The sequence below is a fragment of the Myotis brandtii genome, unplaced genomic scaffold (assembly GCF_000412655.1).
Source record: "Myotis brandtii unplaced genomic scaffold, ASM41265v1 scaffold223, whole genome shotgun sequence".
In the NCBI taxonomy this organism is placed as follows: domain Eukaryota; kingdom Metazoa; phylum Chordata; class Mammalia; order Chiroptera; family Vespertilionidae; genus Myotis; species Myotis brandtii.
In genome coordinates this window covers 569,675-587,865 of record NW_005358369.1, presented here as the reverse complement: position 1 = coordinate 587,865, position 18,191 = coordinate 569,675, and the positions used below count along the sequence as shown (strand labels likewise).

At 54.0% G+C, this 18,191-nt stretch overlaps 1 protein-coding gene across 2 annotated transcripts in view; it reads left to right on the top strand.

The window, feature by feature from the left end:
• Nucleotides 1-18,191, top strand: part of SLC2A9 (solute carrier family 2 (facilitated glucose transporter), member 9) — a 57,422-nt gene that overhangs the window by 35,283 nt on the left and 3,948 nt on the right. For both annotated transcript variants that reach the window (XM_014539632.1, XM_014539631.1), the window contains 4 exons: nucleotides 3,528-3,715; nucleotides 8,241-8,351; nucleotides 15,448-15,549; nucleotides 16,129-16,204. In XM_014539632.1, coding sequence (XP_014395118.1) covers nucleotides 3,528-3,715; nucleotides 8,241-8,351; nucleotides 15,448-15,549; nucleotides 16,129-16,204 — 477 coding nt within the window. The remainder of the gene's footprint in view (nucleotides 1-3,527; nucleotides 3,716-8,240; nucleotides 8,352-15,447; nucleotides 15,550-16,128; nucleotides 16,205-18,191) is intronic.

The following is an 18,191-nucleotide window of genomic DNA, read 5'->3' as shown; positions in this document are numbered from 1 at the left end:
TTCAGGCTGGCGGGTGACTGAAACTCCCAACCTCTCCTTTTTTTCTTTTTTTTTTTTTATTCTGGGATTTGTTTACCTTCTATGGCTGTCACTGGAGCTGAGAGCCAGCTTTAGCTCTGAGGCTCAGCTCAGCTCTGAGACCTCAGCTGCTGAAAGCAGGTATCTGAGCTTTGTTTAGCTTCTATAATTGAAACACTGTTGCAACTCCAGCTCTGAGACCCAGCTGGCTGAAAGCAGATTTCTGGGGATTGTTTAGCTTCTATAATTGCAACATTGCTTCTTAGAGTGCAGCTCAGAGGCCGGCAGCAGCAGGCGGGGAACCTGGCTTCCGACGTCACTGAAGCAAGCAAGCCTCCCTGTTCGCGTCAGCTGCCTGGCTGCTGGCCGCCATCTTGGTTGGCAGTTAATTTGCATATCTCAGTGATTAGCCAATGGGAAGGGTAGCGGAGGTATGGCTAATTACCATGTTTCTCTTTTATTAAATAAAGAATGGTTAATATTAGACGTGCACGCTATAAAAAGAACAAAGCTGTTGGGCTTAGGTTGAAAGGGAGTATTAAAATGTGCATCTGTGCTAATAAAAGGGCTAATTTCACCTCAGGCACCCAGAAAACCATGGGTATTTACTGTGCCGGGCATCCTGCCGGGGGTGAGGGGGGAAGACAGAGCGGGACATGGCCTTCCAGCCCTCCGGGGAGACAGACACACCCTGAGCGGCCCATCTGCGTTGAGAGCTCTCCATGCTAAGCACTGCGCCTATATCAGATGGACAAGCCCTCGCAGCAGCTCTGAGAAATAGGCCATGTCATTATTCCCACTGTAAGTCAGAGCACTGAGGATGGGGCCGACTGTCCCAGCATCGGGGCGAGCGCGTAGCGGCGCTGGGATCTGAACCCTGACAGCGTTGCTCCTGAAGCTCTGAACAGAAACAAAACACGTTTCACGACCTCGCTCCGTGTTTGGTGCCTGTCCGGTCTGTGGGTAATTTGGGAGGAAGGGGCCCTGTGTCAGTTAGCTATTGCCGTAGTAACGCCGCGTAGCACACTGTCTACAAACTCCCTGGCTTCAGACATGAGCACGCCTTGAGCCAGCTGTGACGGCCTGTTCATCTGCGTAGGGCCTGCCCTTAGAATTCTCCTTGTCTCTGGGCAGCTCTCTCACATGCCTGGTGGCCAGCTGGCCGACCTAGGGCAGCGTCACCTCTGTTCCATGTGCCTCATGCATCTGTGCTAATAAAAGGGCTAATTTCACCGCAGGCACCCAGAAAACCATGGGTATTTACTGTGCCGGGCATCCTGCCGGGGGTGAGGGGGGAAGACGGAGCGGGACATGGCCTTCCAGCCCTCCGGGGAGACAGACACACCCTGAGCGGCCCATCTGCGTTGAGAGCTCTCCATGCTAAGCACTGCGCCTATATCAGATGGACAAGCCCTCGCAGCAGCTCTGAGAAATAGGCCATGTCATTATTCCCACTGTAAGTCAGAGCACTGAGGATGGGTCCGCCTGGCCCAGCATCGGGGCGAGCACGTAGCGGCGCTGGGATCTGAACCCTGACAGCGTTGCTCCGGAAGCTCTGAACATAAACAAAACACGTTTCACGACCTCACTCCGTGTTTGGTGCCTGTCCAGTCTGTGGGTAATTTGGGAGGAAGGGGCCCTGTGGCAGTTAGCTATTGCCGTAATAACGCCGCGTAGCACACCGTCTACAAACTCCCTGGCTTAAGACATTAGCACGCGTTGGGCCAGCTGTGACGTCCTGTTCATCTGCGTAGGGCCTGCCCTTAGAATTCTCCTTGTCTCTGGGCAGCTCTCTCACATGCCTGGTGGCCAGCTGGCCGACCTAGGGCAGCGTCACCTCTGTTCCATGTGCCTCAGCCCCCAGCAGGCTACTGGGCACCTTCCCTGGTGAGCACTGAGGTCCCAGAGAAGAAGTGAAAAACAAGCAGTTTCTCAAGCTTCAAATCAGCTCAAATCCTATTGGCCAAAATAAGTCACATGGTCAAGTCAGAGTGGGCGGGGCTACACAGTTATAGAGGGAAGGACATAGATGTGGGAGGCCGTGGCTGGGGGCCATCAGTACCATCCATCCATCTGTGTCCAAGGCCCCTGCCAGGCTTTCCCACCCCCACCCGCCCCCAGGTCAGAGTGGCCGGGGCCTCAGTCCCAGCCAGGTCTGATTTATTCGTGCCGCTGTTGTCAGTTGAGGGGAAGCTTCCAGCACCTAAAAATGGGGTAAGAACCCACATGTCCACTGTGGGGGGAGGGGTTTACTGGATTGAATAGAAGTGAAATACCAGCATAGGATAGGGGATGTGAGAAGGCAGGGGTGGGGGACGTCCCGCCAGAGGGCCATACAAGGCCCGCAAAACCGTTTGGTCTGGCCCTGCCAAGGTAACCACAGGCGGGCCTCGAAATTCAATGAAGATAGGAGCTTTGTTCATAGCCGCATACATTTACATTAAGTGAATCGTAGTAAGCAAATGACATCACTCATTGGCCACTCCTCGCACTTACCCATAGTGAACGCGGGAAGTGCTAGGTCACAGCTACGGGAGCGACTTCCTGAGGCAGGTTCCAGTTCACTTCCTGAAGCGACACCACGCCCTCGTTGGCCGCCTTCTTGGAGAATCTGGAGCAAGTTTAACGGCCTTTTTCTTCTTGCTCCTGAAGAAGAGCATTTCCCCTGCCCCGCGGCTCAGAGCAGTGTGGTTGAGGCTGACGCCCACGGTGAAGGCCATGTGCTGTCCCCGGAGCCGTGGCGGCCCCTGTGCCTGGGGGAGGATGTGTCTCACAGCTGACCATCTGCATCTGCCCTTTACGTTGCACCCACCATCCGGTTATGATGCCCGCAGGGTTCTGACCAGTCAGCCCACCTTCACGCACCCACCGCAGGCCTGCGCAGTTCAGGTCTGGGCGAAAACATGACAGGCTCGCCGAGGCCGGAAATTTGCTGCGTTCAGCATGGGAAAGGCCGAGGTCGCTTGGGTTAGTCTGAATCCTGGGAAGCTGAGCTCTGAGACCGTCTCCCCAGGTGTCTGCATTTCAGGGGGCATGGGGCAGGGGCCCAGAGGTCCTCCTGCCAATCATGGAACTGGCTGCCCGGCATCCTTCCATGTCCAGTGAGGTGAGCGCAGAGGCAAACTGGAGGTTCTCTGTGCTGTCTGTGAGGAGCGCTCCCTGTGCGTGAAGTTAGTGTGTTACATAAAGCGCAGTCACTCCGGCAGCGCCGTGAGGCAGGGTTGACTGCAAACTGTTCGTCTGCCCCGCGTAGAGACGGGACTTGAACCCGGGGCGCACTTGGCTTTGCACTCGGGCACTCGGGAAGTCCTGGTTCTCGCCCCCTCTTCTCCTGGCCGGCCCGGTGACCCTGGGCAAGTCGCCGCACGCTCAGGGGCTTTGTTTTCCTATTTTTATGCGCCATGGTCTCAGAGGCCCCTGCCAGCTCTGTCCCTGACAAGGTGTGTGTCTGGGTGGTGGGACCGTCAGCCTGCTCTCGGCTGACCGTCCCTGCCCGTCCCTGTGCGCAGCCTTCCGGACGTTCCTGGGCAAGGAGGACGTGTCCCGAGAGGTGGAGGAGGCCCTGGCCGAGGGCCGCATGCAGAGGAACATCCACCTGGTGTCCGCGCTGGAGCTGCTCAGGACCCCCTTCGTCCGCTGGCAGGTCATCACCGTGGTGGTCACCATGGCCTGCTACCAGCTCTGCGGCCTCAACGCGGTGAGCGTCCCGCACAGTCGGAGGGACGGAGGGAGGAGAGGGGTGGGGTGGGTCAGGCTCGGGCCCTGGATGCCCAGGTTCCAGCCCCAGCTCTGCGCCATTGGGCAACCACATCATCTGACCCTCAGTTTCCTCATCTGTAAAATGGGACGACATAACACTGAAAGAAAGAATCCACGCGGAGTGCTCGGTGCAGCAGCTGGTGGATTCATCCCTCAATACAGGCTGCCCATCCCTGTAATTACTTATCCCTGGAAATGCTTAAAAGTCATATTTCTTCATAAAACGGGAATTAGGAAGTCATAAGGAAGAAACACATAGATGATTTAAGTAAAGTGCTTGTAGCCGGGCTGGCTTCAGTGGGCGACTTTGGCCTGAGAAAACCTCAAGGCTTTAAAGGGTACGTTTTCTGGGGCCTGAGCTGACGTAGGTGGGGAGGTGGGAGGAGGTAGTCCCCCCATGGAGCCCCCCAGCCCTCCGATGAGCTCAGCCACCCCTCGCCTGCTCCAGAATTAGAATCTGGGAATTTGAGGACAGGGAGGCTGACGTGAGATCATCATCATTATTGTTGCTTTTGGCAAACAGTGGGTTGCTGCCAGGGGTGGTGAGCTCCCCGTTCATGAAGGTGTGCAAGTCAGCAGGCCAGCCACGTGGCAGGGGTGTGTAGAGGAGATTTTGCACTGAAGCACCAGCTGCCCTCTGGGGTCACTTACGTGCTCAGGAGAGCTGTGGCCGGGCCCAGAGGCGACCTTCCAAGGAGCCTAGGTAAACAGCTCCTCTTGTTTGCACAGAATGGCCATGAGCCAGCCCCCCAGCCCCCAGAGCCAGCAGGGAGGGTTTGGGGTGTTTAGGGCAGGTGATATGGAAAGGCAGTGGTTCCCATCCGGAGAGGGGAGAATGGCAGCATAGAAAGTTACAGCCAGGGTGGCTTTACCTGTTTCTTGGTTGAAGTCAGCAGAATAGGGAGGGGCTAGGTCACCGGTGTGACCTTGGACCAGTCCTGCTGTTACCTCCTCTTTACAAGATCAAGGTCATGCCCCAGGGTTTCAGAGCTGCCCCTCCCCACCTGAGACAGCAGAGAGGGAGAATGAATCCGTTTCTTAACGCTCAGACTTGGACTCGAAGAAGCCACAGACGGGATCTGTATTTGGTGAGGCATTCAGATGGAGAATCAGGGTATTTCTAAGCAGCGCTCTCTCCTCCGTTCAGACGTAGTTTTCTGATTTGCATGCCCTGTGTAACTGCATAAACTCCACTAGGGCGCAGCTGTAGGCCCCACAGCGTGAGCATAGGTGGGAAGCAGCTTGTCTCCCCCCGAGTCAGCAGTGGGAGAACCCCGCTTCGGAATGTGCGCCCCTCGCACTCATCGCCTTTCATGGATGTTTTATTGATGTGAGAATCTTCCATGTGAGATCCACCCTCTTAGGAAATGTTTGACTTTACCGTGTGATATTACCTACAGGCTCAATGTGCAGCGATTGTTAGAATTCTGTCACCTTCCAGAACTGAAACTTTACACTGAACACATTTCCCCTGCTCTGAACCCCCGGCAACCACCGTTCTATTCTCGCTTCTATGGGTTTGACTATTTCAGATATCCTATATAATAAAGAGCTAATATGCAAATGGTCATCACGCCCTCGCACCCTCCTGCCCTGGCACCCTCATGCCGGGGCCGGGGGACCTGAGGCTGCGCCCCCTGCCCAGTGGGGCTTGATGGGGGACCTGAGGCTGTGTCCCCGCCACCCCTTGCAGGGCTTGATGGGGGTGGGGCCGACTGGGTCTGGGTCTTGCGCGATTTCGAGGCACGCATGGGTGGACGGAGACTTGACTCTGGGTCCCATGGTGTGCCCCAGACTCTGACAGGAGGGAGTTTTCATATACGTTTTACTAATTGTCTTTCATCTCTGACACTTCTATTATAGAGAAAGGGCAAATAGCAATATTAAAATATTTCCTCAAATTAATTCCCTTATAATGTGCACGAATTTTGTGCACTGGGCCACTAGTTTCATATAAGTGGACTCGGGCAGTACCTGTCCTTCTGTGACTGGCTTTATTCCACTTAGAGGAACGTCCTCCAGGCTTCATTCCACTTAGGGGAACATCCTCCATGATGTCACATCCTGCAGGATTCCCTTCTTTTTCAAGGCTGACCAATATCCCATTGTATGTATTGGCTGCATTTCCTTACCCATTCCTCTATCGATAAACCTTTAGGTTATTCCCACATCTTGGCTATTGGGAATAATGTTTTGTTGAACACAGGAGTGCCAATATCTCCTTGAGATCCTGCTTTCAACCCTTTGGAATAATTACCCAAACATGGATTCGCTGGATCAGATGGTAGTTCTAGTTTTAATCTGTTGAGAACCTTTCATACTGTTTTCCATGGTGTTGCACAAAATTTACATTCCTACCAACACTATGCAAGTGTTTCCATTTCTCTGTATCCTCACCAACATTTGTTATTCCTTTTTTAAAAATAAGCCCCAGACTCTGACAGGAGGGAGATTTTCATATACATTTTACTAATTTTCTTTCATCTCTGACACTTCTATTATAGAGAAAGGGCAAATAGCAATATTAAAATATTTCCTCTAATTAATTCCCTTTTAATGTGCACGAATTTTGTGCACTGGGCCACTAGTTTCATATAAGTGGACTCGGGCAGTACCTGTCCTTCTGTGACTGGCTTTATTCCACTTAGAGGAACGTCCTCCAGGCTTCATTCCACTTAGGGGAACATCCTCCATGATGTCACATGCTGCAGGATTCCCTTCTTTTTCAAGGCTGACCAATATCCCATTGTATGTATTGGCTGCATTTCCTTACCCATTGATCTATCGATAAACCTTTAGGTTATTCCCACATCTTGGCTATTGGGAATAATGTTTTGTTGAACACAGGAGTGCCAATATCTCTTTGAGATCCAGCTTTCAACCCTTTGGAATAATTACCCAAACGTGGACTCGCTGCATCAGATGATAGTTCTGGTTTTAATCTGTTGAGAACCTTTCATACTGTTTTCCATGGTGGTTGCACAAATTTACATTCCTACCAACACTATGCAAGTGTTTCCATTTCTCTGTATCCTCACCAACATTTGTTATTCCTTTTTTAAAAATAATAACAGCCATCCTAACAGGCGTGAGGTAGTATCTTGCATTTTCTTTATCCATTTGTCCATCGATAAACCTTTAGGTTATTCCCACATCTTGGCTATTGGGAATAATGTTTTGTTGAGCACAGGAGTGCCAATATCTCTTTGAGCTCCTGCTTTCAACGCTTTGGGATAAATACCCAGAATTCCTTGAAGCGCTGCTAACACTTCTTTGACAGTCCATTGCCACACTTAGCCAAGCCCCTGTCACTCCTAGTCTGTTAGTATGAAGAGGGGGAAATGATCGAGATCTGTTGGTATGAAGAGGGGGAATGAGGGAGGTCTGTTGGTAGGAAGAGGGGGAATGGGGGAGATCTGTTGGTATGAAGAGGGGGAATGAGGGAGATCTGTTGATAGGAAGAGGGGGAATGAGGGAGATCTGTTGGTACGAAGAGGGGGAATGAGGAGGTCTGTTGGTACGAAGAGGGGGAATGAGGGAGGTCTGTTGGTATGAAGGGGGGAATGAGGGAGGTCTGTTGGTATGAAGGGGGGAATGAGGGAGGTCTGTTGGTATGAAGGGGGGAATGAGGGAGGTCTGTTGGTATGAAGGGGGGAATGAGGGAGGTCTGTTGGTATGAAGGGGGGAATGAGGGAGGTCTGTTGGTATGAAGGGGGGAATGAGGGAGGTCTGTTGGTATGAAGGGGGGAATGAGGGAGGTCTGTTGGTATGAAGGGGGGAATGAGGGAGGTCTGTTGGTATGAAGGGGGGAATGAGGGAGGTCTGTTGGTATGAAGGGGGGAATGAGGGAGGTCTGTTGGTATGAAGGGGGGAATGAGGGAGGTCTGTTGGTATGAAGGGGGGAATGAGGGAGGTCTGTTGGTATGAAGGGGGGAATGAGGGAGGTCTGTTGGTATGAAGGGGGGAATGAGGGAGGTCTGTTGGTATGAAGGGGGGAATGAGGGAGGTCTGTTGGTATGAAGGGGGGAATGAGGGAGGTCTGTTGGTATGAAGGGGGGAATGAGGGAGGTCTGTTGGTATGAAGGGGGGAATGAGGGAGGTCTGTTGGTATGAAGGGGGGAATGAGGGAGGTCTGTTGGTATGAAGGGGGGAATGAGGGAGGTCTGTTGGTATGAAGGGGGGAATGAGGGAGGTCTGTTGGTATGAAGGGGGGAATGAGGGAGGTCGTTGGTACGAAGAGGGGGAATGAGGGAGGTCTGTTGGTAGGAAGAGGGGGAATGAGGGAGGTCTGTTGGTAGGAAGAGGGGGAGATGCGGGAGGAGGAAGCCGGTAGTGTGCCCGCCCGTCAGCTGCGCCTGTGACTTGGCTGTGGCAGGAACCTCAGAGGCCACCGTGTGTCGGTGTTAATTTGGGAGGGAGATGACCCTTGCTGACCTCTCCCTTCTTTTCCTTCCTGCCTACAGATTTGGTTCTACACCAACAGCATCTTTGGGAAAGCAGGGATCTCTCCGGAAAAGATCCCCTACATCACCCTGAGCACCGGCGGCATTGAGACTCTGGCTGCCGTGTTCTCTGTAAGTAAATGGACAGTTACCCCCGAGAACTCACAGGGAGTCAGCGGGGCCACGGGAAACCCAGGTCCCGTAGTGGAGGGCGCCCTGGTCCCTCTGAGGGTGTCTGAGTTTGAGGAGTTGATCGGGCCGCCCATCACTGACATCTCACCATCTAGAGCAGCGGTTCTCAACCTGTGGGTCGCAACCCCTTTGGCGGTTGGCGACCCCTTTGGTGGTCGAACGACCCTTTCACAGGGGTCGCCTAAGACCATCCTGCATATCAGATATTTACATTATGATTCATAACAGTAGCAACATTACAGTTATGAAGTAGCAACGAAAATAATTTTATGGTTGGGTCACAACATGAGGAACTGTATTTAAAGGGCCAGAAGGTGAGAACCATTGATCTAGACCAGGGGTCCTCAAACTACGGCCCGCAGGCCACATGCGGCCCCCCGAAAACATTTATCCGGCCTGCCGGGTGTTTTTGCCGCCGCTGCCTGTACTGCTTAGCAGCCGACTCGTCCCGGGCCCGCAGTGAGCATGTGTGGAATGTCTGAGGGACAGTGAACTGGACCCCTGTTTAAAAAGTTTGAGGACCTCTGATCTAGACTCTAGATTCCTAGAGCAGAGGTTCTCAACCTGTGGGTCGCGACCACTTTGGCGGTCAAACGACCCTTTCACAGGGGTCGCCTAAGACCATCCTGCATATCAGATATTTACATGACGATTCATAACAGTAGCAACATTACAGTTATGAAGTAGCAACGAAAATAATTTTATGGTTGGGTCACAACATGAGGAACTGTATTTAAAGGGCCAGAAGGTGGAGAACCGCTGATCTAGAGAATGTCCTCATCTGTGTTTTGCGTCACCATTTTCCTCCTTTAAAAAAATGGCTCCCTCCTTTGAACTCTTACCTCGTCACCAATGACAGCTGCTGCCTCCCTCTGAGGAGGGACGTCTCCCTGGGAGTCCCAGCCAGAGGCCCTGGGAACCTCAGGACTGTGGTCATGACTTTAAAAGTGTTTCAGACCATGAACTGTCATCTTCCCGGCCCAGGTATGTAGGTGTTTGCAAGGCAGAGAGAAGGAGAAAGACATTCCCTTTGGATCGTGCAACACAGAGGGGCTTTAACGATGAGCCACAGTCTAAAACCTGAGAAAGCGCTCGCCACTCTTCCCCAGCCTCCGGGCTGCAAAACAGACATGTGGGGCGGGGCGGTGGGGGCCTGGAGAGTCCCATGTGATGCTGTATAAGGCACTCACCCCCCTGGGCGGTAGCTTCCCCTTTGATGAGCTACTCCTGTCTCCTCTGCCTTGTAGGGGTGCCCTCTCGGCTCAGGGTCCACCATGGGGTTCCTTTCCAGAGGAAAGGGAAGAGGGTTAGAGCGACCTTGTTCTCTGGCCTTGATGGAGCAGCTGATTTCTTCCGCTCGCTCTCTGATGTGTGAGGCAAGGCCGAGGCCGGTGCAAACCAGCAGAGACTCATTTCCACAGAACACTTACTTTTGCTCCTTGGTCTTAACGGGGCGTTTTCACAAGCGGCTTTTGAAAACAGATTCCATGGAAGTGTTGAGACTGGTGTTCTGTCTCCCTCTCCTCCCATTCGCAGTCTTTTTATTAGAGGGAAAATATTCAATATTTCACAAGCGTTTTATAAAATTCTTGTCTCAAGTTACAGACCAGACCCCCTCCCCAAGCTGTTCTTGTTCATTTTTACATGGATCAGCAGAAAAGCACCATCGGGAGAGAAATGATGGGGACATTATAGGGTTTGTTTGGGGGTTTGTCGGGGATTTTGTTGTAACAAGAAATCAACATGAGCTCATTAGGGAAGATTCGTAAAATTCGGAAAAAAATAGAAAGAAACAAAGAAGAAACCACCTACGATCGTGATACCCAAGGCAGTTGGTTGGGCACCGCCCTCCCCTCCCCCAGCCCTTGTCTATTCAGAGATGCATGTCTTATTCCCTCCCCACAGCGACCGACTGTGTTCTCGCCTTAGTCCTGCGTTTGTTCCACAGGCTGATGTCAGAACGATTCCCCACTTTATTGCTTCTTGTTTAGCACGTTTTATGAGAGTGTAACATACACACAGGAAGGGAAGCCGACCATCACCTCTGAACTCCTGTGAAAGCTCCATCCTTCTTCACAACTCGGCAATCCGGCAATTTCCTTATTAACCGTTGTCTGCGCGGTGCGGGGGGCAGTCTCCGCTCGGAGCCTGGGTGGCAGAGCCACCTGCCTGGCTTCTGACCCCAGCTCCGACCCTTTTGAGCTGCGTGACCCCGGGCACGTCATTCCACGGCTCGGTGGCTCGATTTCCCCATTTCTAGAATGAGGACATGGCCCCTGCCTCCTGGGGGTGGGTGAGGATTAAATGAGTGAATACAGAGGAAGCGATGCAAGCCGGGCAGGTGATGGGCACCCAGTCAGCGGTAAGTTCCCACGGCTTGCCTTTCCGACGAGGCTGCGGTGAGCTTTCCGACGAGGCTGCGGTGAGCACCCACTCTCACAATCTTGTTTTGGGGAGGGTTAGAGCGACCTTGTTCTCTGGCCTTGATGGAGCAGCTGATTTCTTCCGCTCGCTCTCTGATGTGTGAGGCAAGGCCGAGGCCGGTGCAAACCAGCAGAGACTCATTTCCACAGAACACTTACTTTTGCTCCTTGGTCTTAACGGGGCGTTTTCACAAGCGGCTTTTGAAAACAGATTCCATGGAAGTGTTGAGACTGGTGTTCTGTCTCCCTCTCCTCCCATTCGCAGTCTTTTTATTAGAGGGAAAATATTCAATATTTCACAAGCGTTTTATAAAATTCTTGTCTCGAGTTACAGACCAGACCCCCTCCCCAAGCTGTTCTTGTTCATTTTTACATGGATCAGCAGAAAAGGGCCATTGGGAAAGGAAATGATGAGGACATTATAGGGTTTGTTTGGGGGTTTGTCAGGGATTTTGTTGTAACAAGAAATCAACATGAGCTCATTAGGGAAGATTCGTAAAATTCGGAAAAAAATAGAAAGAAACAAAGAAGAAACCACCTACGATCGTGATACCCAAGGCAGTTGGTTGGGCACCGCCCTCCCCTCCCCCAGCCCTTGTCTATTCAGAGATGCATGTCTTATTCCCTCCCCACAGCGACCGACTGTGTTCTCGCCTTAGTCCTGCGTTTGTTCCACAGGCTGATGTCAGAACGATTCCCCACTTTATTGCTTCTTGTTTAGCACGTTTTATGAGAGTGTAACATACACACAGGAAGGGAAGCCGACCATCACCTCTGAACTCCTGTGAAAGCTCCATCCTTCTTCACAACTCGGCAATCCGGCAATTTCCTTATTAACCGTTGTCTGCGCGGTGCGGGGGGCAGTCTCCGCTCGGAGCCTGGGTGGCAGAGCCACCTGCCTGGCTTCTGACCCCAGCTCCGACCCTTCTGAGCTGCGTGACCCCGGGCACGTCATTCCACGGCTCGGTGGCTCGATTTCCCCATTTCTAGAATGAGGACATGGCCCCTGCCTCCTGGGGGTGGGTGAGGATTAAATGAGTGAATACAGAGGAAGCGATGCAAGCCGGGCAGGTGATGGGCACCCAGTCAGCGGCGGCGACGCCTGCTCTCAGCAGGTAAGTTCCCACGGCTTGCCTTTCCGACGAGGCTGCGGTGAGCACCCTGGCAGAGAGCAGGCTTTTGTGGGGACTCTCACAATCTTGATAGTTGAGGAACCCTAGTCTCAAAGAAATGACTTACCCAGGGTCACGCAGCCAGGAGGTCAGACCCAGAGGGAGCGGGGAGCTAACATCTGGGGCCCCTGCTGCTCCCCAGGCCCCGGGGGCTCTCCCTGGGGTCGCATGAAGGCCCACATCACTCCTGAAAGTCCAGTTTTCAACCCCGTTCACAAGAGGAGCAAACACAGGACGGGGGGGTGGAGATGCTTCCCACCTCGGTCTCCCCGGAGTCCAGTTTTCAACCCCGTTCACAAGAGGAGCAAACATAGGAGAGGGGGGGGGGCGGTGATGCTTCCCACCTCGGTCTCCCCGACTCCTCCCTCCGCTCCCCACTCTCTGGCTGGCAGATCGTCAACTTTAAAAGCTGACGGCATTCGACAAAGTATTTCTTGGAAGTGTGAGTCCCAGGAAGAGGTCCCTGGCTTCGAATTCCTGGGAAAGGAGGAGGGAAACTGAAACTGGCACCGGCCTCACAGCCTCGGGAGGGCCTGCCTGCTGCTGCCCTGCCATCTGGACCATGTGTGCTGTAGAGGTTTGGGCGCCTCCTTGTGGCCCAGACCTGGGAGGGCCAGCTTCAGTGCCCTGGTGGTGTACGTGTTCATTCACGCACTCATCCGCCCACAGGCAGCTATGGTGCGCCCCACCCTGCTCATGCCAGGGCGTCACCAGTGACATTGTCATGATCTAGAGAGAGACAGACCCAGAAACAGATACGCACCATGTGCCACACTGGGATGAACCCTCCTGTGAGGGATCCCAGGAGGGCTTCCTGGAGGAGGGGCCCGGGAGCCGAGCGCTGAGGGAGCAGGAGTGAGCCTGGCGAAGGGAAGTGAGTGCATTGTGCAGCCTGTCCCCTGGCCCTGTGTGCATGTCCCCAGTCATCTGCCCTCTCCCCACTTTATCTTCTAAAAGAGCTGGAGATGCAGAACAGTCTGTTGCAACGGTTCTCAACCTGTGGGTCGCAACCCCTTTGGCGGTCGAACGACCCTTTCACAGGGGTCGCCTAAGACCATCCTGCATATCAGATATTTACATGACGATTCATCACAGTAGCAACATTACAGTTATGAAGTAGCAACGAAAATAATTTTATGGTTGGGGGTCACAACATGAGGAACTGTATTTAAAGGGCCAGAAGGTTGAGAACCACTTTGGTCCGCAGGCCGACGCTCGATCCACTGAGCCACACTGGCTAGGGCCCTGGTCGGCAAACTGCAGCTCTCGAGCCACATGCGGCTCTTTGGCCCCTTGAGTGTGGCTCTTCCACAAAATACCACGTGCGGGCACGCACGTACAGTGCGATTGAAACTGCGTGGCCCATGCGCAGAAGTCGGTTTTCGGCCTGGGCGAGTCTATTTTGAAGAAGTACTGTTGATATTTGGCTCTGTTGACTAATGAGTTTGCCAACCACTGGGCTAGGGCAAGAGCTTTCTTTAAGAGCTGACTTTTCCCCACGTGCCCCAAATTGAGAACCGTGTAACTTTGTGATCATGAACTTCTTAAGAGGTACCTTTCCTCTCAAAGGGGTAGCAGGTGGGGGTGTTCCCCGTGGGGCGGCAGAGGCCCCAGGGAAGACGATTCCCAGGAGTGAGACCGGGAGGGCCTGGGCTCCGGCAGCCTTGCCTTCCGGCCAGTTGGCCACGCTCCCCGTCTGCGTTTACACTTGGGTTGACATGTCTCCAGGCCGCTTTCGTTTATTATCTTTAGGGTTCATGAACCACCCTGGAATGGTAGTCATTTAAACGTAACTTTTCCACTTCTCATACCTTTGGCCCCAAAAGATATACGGTTCTCACACACATTCTTCTTTTACACAGAAATTTCCAAGCAAAGTTTACGTTTCGAGGAATTATTTTTAAGGTTCAGTTTACAGAGAGCTGTCTCGAGTAGATAATTATTTCCGGGGCCCTGTCCCCTGGTCGCAGACTTTAAAACTCTGTTAACTTGAAAATAACCATGGCCTTCCCAGGTCTCGGCTTCTCCTCAGACAGAGTCCCTGGAAGCAATGATGAACACCTGCATGTTTAAAGCAGCGTCACAGCAGGTGACAGGGATAGGGAAGCAGGCATTTCTCTTGCCATCCGCCTTGGTGTCTTTGCTAAGACAGAGCTGACCAGCAATTGCCGAGCCGTTCCCCTTCTTCCTCCCAGGTGTCCATAGCTCAGGCTTCGGCAATAACCCACTTTTGCCGGGAGAGTCCCTCATGCTGGTGTGGCGACCAGAAGGTGGGACCCCCCAGTGTCAAGGTCAAAGTCAAGGTCAAGGTCAAGGTCAGCTGTTTGGAATACTGGGCGCTGGCCCCCACCTGGGCAGTGTCATCTTGCTCCAGTGTTCGAAGTGTGTTCACGGATGCATGCACGTGTGGGCACGTGTGTGTGTCGCATAGTAGATTTAAAGAAATGGGGACGTGCTGAAACCGGTTTGGCTCAGTGGACAGAGCGTCGGCCTGCGGACTGGAGGGTCCCAGGTTCGATTCCGGTCAAGGGCATGTACCTGGGTTGCGGGCACATCCCCAGTAGGAGATGTGCAGGAGGCGGCTGATCGATGTTTCTCTCTCATCGATGTTTCTAACTCTCTATCCCTCTCCCTTCCTCTCTGTAAAAAATCAATAAAATATATTTTTTTAAAAAGAAAAAAAAGAAATGGGGACAGCCATTGTCATACTGTACCTCTGCCATCCCTGGTCTTCGTGCGTTCCTCCGGGCTGGGCGCTGGCCCAGAGCAAACACCCGGTCCCTCGGTGCTTAATTACGAAAGCCGCCTGGAGGAAGGTGTACCTGCCAACCCAGCCGGTCCCTGAAACTTGGCTACAATCACATTCTTCAGCATCATTGGCGTTTGAAGGCGCTCAGTGACGAGCCCTGCCCCGGCCCCACAGGAAGGCAGGCACAGGGGCTGCGAGTGGGGGTCAGTGACATCCCACGGCCCCAGGAAGCTGGACTGGGGCGCGGCTCCCAGGGCTGCAGTCGCTGGTATCACCCCGAGTGTGGAAAACGGCAGCCCCATGGCCGCCCTGGGTCCTCGCCTCTAAAATCAGCACCGTGGGGGCGGAGAGGAATGGAGAGAGCATGACTCCATGGCAGCCTGGCTCCCGGGTCGGGGGAGGGCAGGGCTGCGGCAGCCACATCCTTTCGGCCCCTCGTCCAGACTCCCCAGCAGATAAGCCCACGCCCCCTAACGAGGGAGATGGGAGGAAAGATGACTGTGTGGATACGCGGGACTGTCTTCCTTCTTCCTTCTCATCAAGGTCATTGCCTCCCTGGGTGCGGCTGTGGAGAGAGTCACCTGCCTGTCCCAGGTCAAAGCCGTCCTTGAGCCATGACCCCGTGCAGTTCCCAGCTCCGCACCCCCTTCCTTGCTGCTAGTAGTAACCATCCCTCTTTGCCCCTCACCTAGGGCTTGGTCATCGAGCGCCTGGGACGGAGGCCCCTGCTCATCGGCGGCTTCGGGCTGATGACCCTCTTCTTTGGGATCCTCACGGTCACGCTGACGCTGCAGGTGAGAGCACGTGCCTGTCCCCCCCTCAGGAGCTCGGCGTGGAGCTGGCTCTCGGCTTCGGTGCCCGGGGCCTTGGGCTTGGGCAGGTGGCACTGTCTGCAGACATGGCTCCCCCAAGGGCATCTCAGCCCTGAAGTCGCTGGGAGAGGCTTGAGGTGTGGGGCCTGAGCCTGGGAGACCAGCGACCTGATGAGCTGTGTGACCTTGGGGGTTATATCCCCTCTCTAGGGGCTCTGGGGCCAGCCCACCTGGGTGTGAATCCCCGCTGTCCCACTTCCTCGCACAAAACTTTCGGCAACTCGACCTTTCTGCTCCTCGTGTCTGTAAAGTAGGCGCTGGAATGGCTTGGGGGTTATCATTACCCCCATTTTCTGGACGCTGAAACGGGACCCATAGATATAAAGTGACCTTTACAAGGTCAAAGACGTCCTTTAACCATGACCCTGTGCCGGTCCCCAGCCCCCCAACCCCCTTCCCTTGCTAGTAAGGCCTGAGGTCACACAGATGGATGGAGGAGGGGCTGGGGCTGGAATGGAGTGTACCTGCCTCCTCACCTGCCCCGCTGCTGCTCCCTCGCAGGACCACGCCCCCTGGATCCCTTACCTGAGCATCGTCTGCATCCTGGCCATCATTGCGTCCTTCTGCAGCGGCCCAGGTAGGGCGCCCCCTTCTGCACCAGCTGGCCCAGGGCTCCTGGCACCACCACGGAAGTCAGGGGCTCAGGGAGGGGCCGGGCCTGATTGGGGATGGAGGGGGAAGAGAGAGTTCCCAGCCATTCAAGTTCAGTGACGGCCTTCATTTCCATCCCACAGATGGTGGGCAATGTGCCGCCCAAAGACACATTAGTTATAACATACAACGACTCGCGGCTGTGAGGGCGTGAGGCAGGCACACGAGTTTGGGATGAATTAATGATACTCAAGGTGCGGTCTGTGGCCACCCACAGACGAGTTACAGTTCCATGCGGAAGATATGATGATGATGATAACAGTGGCCATGGCTAAGATTTATTGATCACTGACCACATGCTATACTTAGCTCATGCAAGGCCCGTGGCAGCTCAAGAGAAGGTGGGGATGGAGGGGACTTGCCCGGAGCCGATAGGATGGCGATGCCAGACTCCAGCCCCTAACCACCACCTTGCAGTGCCTGCAAGAGTGGAGTCTGGTGTGTGCACCCAGGACTCATGTCCAGCCCCAGCTTGGGCATTGCCCTCCTGGGAAAGTCCTCGCCTCTCCTTGAGCCTCAGTTTCCCCATCTGTAAAATGGCCCATGTGGATGAGACTGAGGGCCCTGCCCTGCCGTGGCTCTGTGTCCGTGTCCCCGGTAGACTGAGAAGGGGTTCAGGGTGGTGTGGCCCCTGCACTGCTCTCTGGGGGCGTCCCTGGTGTCTGTGGGCAGGCTCTGGGGGACTCTCTCCGGAGGCTGCTGTAGCTCCCTCTCTCCGATCTCTGTCCCTGCCTTCAAATTGCCGCTCCTCTACATGCCCGTCCCAAAAGGACTGCAGAGAAGGCTAACAACCACTGCTCACTTCATCAGTTAAGCCGTGATCCCCTCGGCCTGGTATGCTCCTTTATTTATTTAAAATTTTTTTATTGATTTCAGAGAGGAAGGGAGAGGGAGAGGGAGATAGAAACATCAATGATAAGAGAGAATCACTGATCGGTTGCCTCCTGCACGCCCCACACTACGGGCCGAGCCCGCAACCCAGGCATGTGCCCTGAACGGGAATTGAACCATGACCTCCTGGTTCATAGGTCGATGCTCGACCACTGAACCACGCGGCCAGGCCTAGTTGCCTCTTCTTAAGGACCCGTCAGACTGGATCAGGGCCATCGTATGACCTCCTTTTACCTTAATCACCTCCTTAAAGACCCATCTCCACACACAGTTACATTTTGGAGTGCTGAGGGTGGGACTTCAACATGTGGATTTGATAGTGGGGGTGTGGGGGGCGCACAATTCAGCCCATCACGGTGATCACAAGTAAAGGCCCTGGGCCGAGAAGCCTCGGCTCTCACAGGGACAGGACCGAATAGCCTGGCCCTCTTTCCTGCTGAAGGATTTTCATGTTTGGTTCATTTCCGTATTTCTGGCCCCTGTAAGTAAGCTCCTACTCTGTGCCCAGCTGTGACCCAGATATTGGGAGAAGCTGCTAGAACAGCCCCCACAGAGCTTACACTCCCAGGTAGGGAGCCAGGCACAGCCAAGAAATATATAAATATAAAGCCAGGGCAACAGAAGTACCATGGGGAGGAGGGGACCGACATAAGGGGATGAAGAGGGACAGGGTGAACAGTAGGGGGCGCATTTTAACCGAGGCTGTAGGGAAAGGCCTCCCAGCACCTGTGTCACCTGAGCAAACTCCTACCAAAGTCAGGGCCTGAGTCCTGGCTCTGCCCCTCAGAGCTGGGTAACCTTGGGTAAGTGAAGGCACTTCTCTGGGCTGCAGTCTCCCCACCCCCACCCCCCACCCCAGGTACATGGTAGCCAATAGTCCCAGAGATGAAATGATAAGCATTCCTACGCAACGTATTCCGTAAATGTCAGCTGCCGCATCATCAAATTGGCACATGTAGTCCTCCACCGTGGCGGGCCCAGCTGGCTTCAGAGGCCATTTGGAGAGTGTGGGGAGTGGTTGT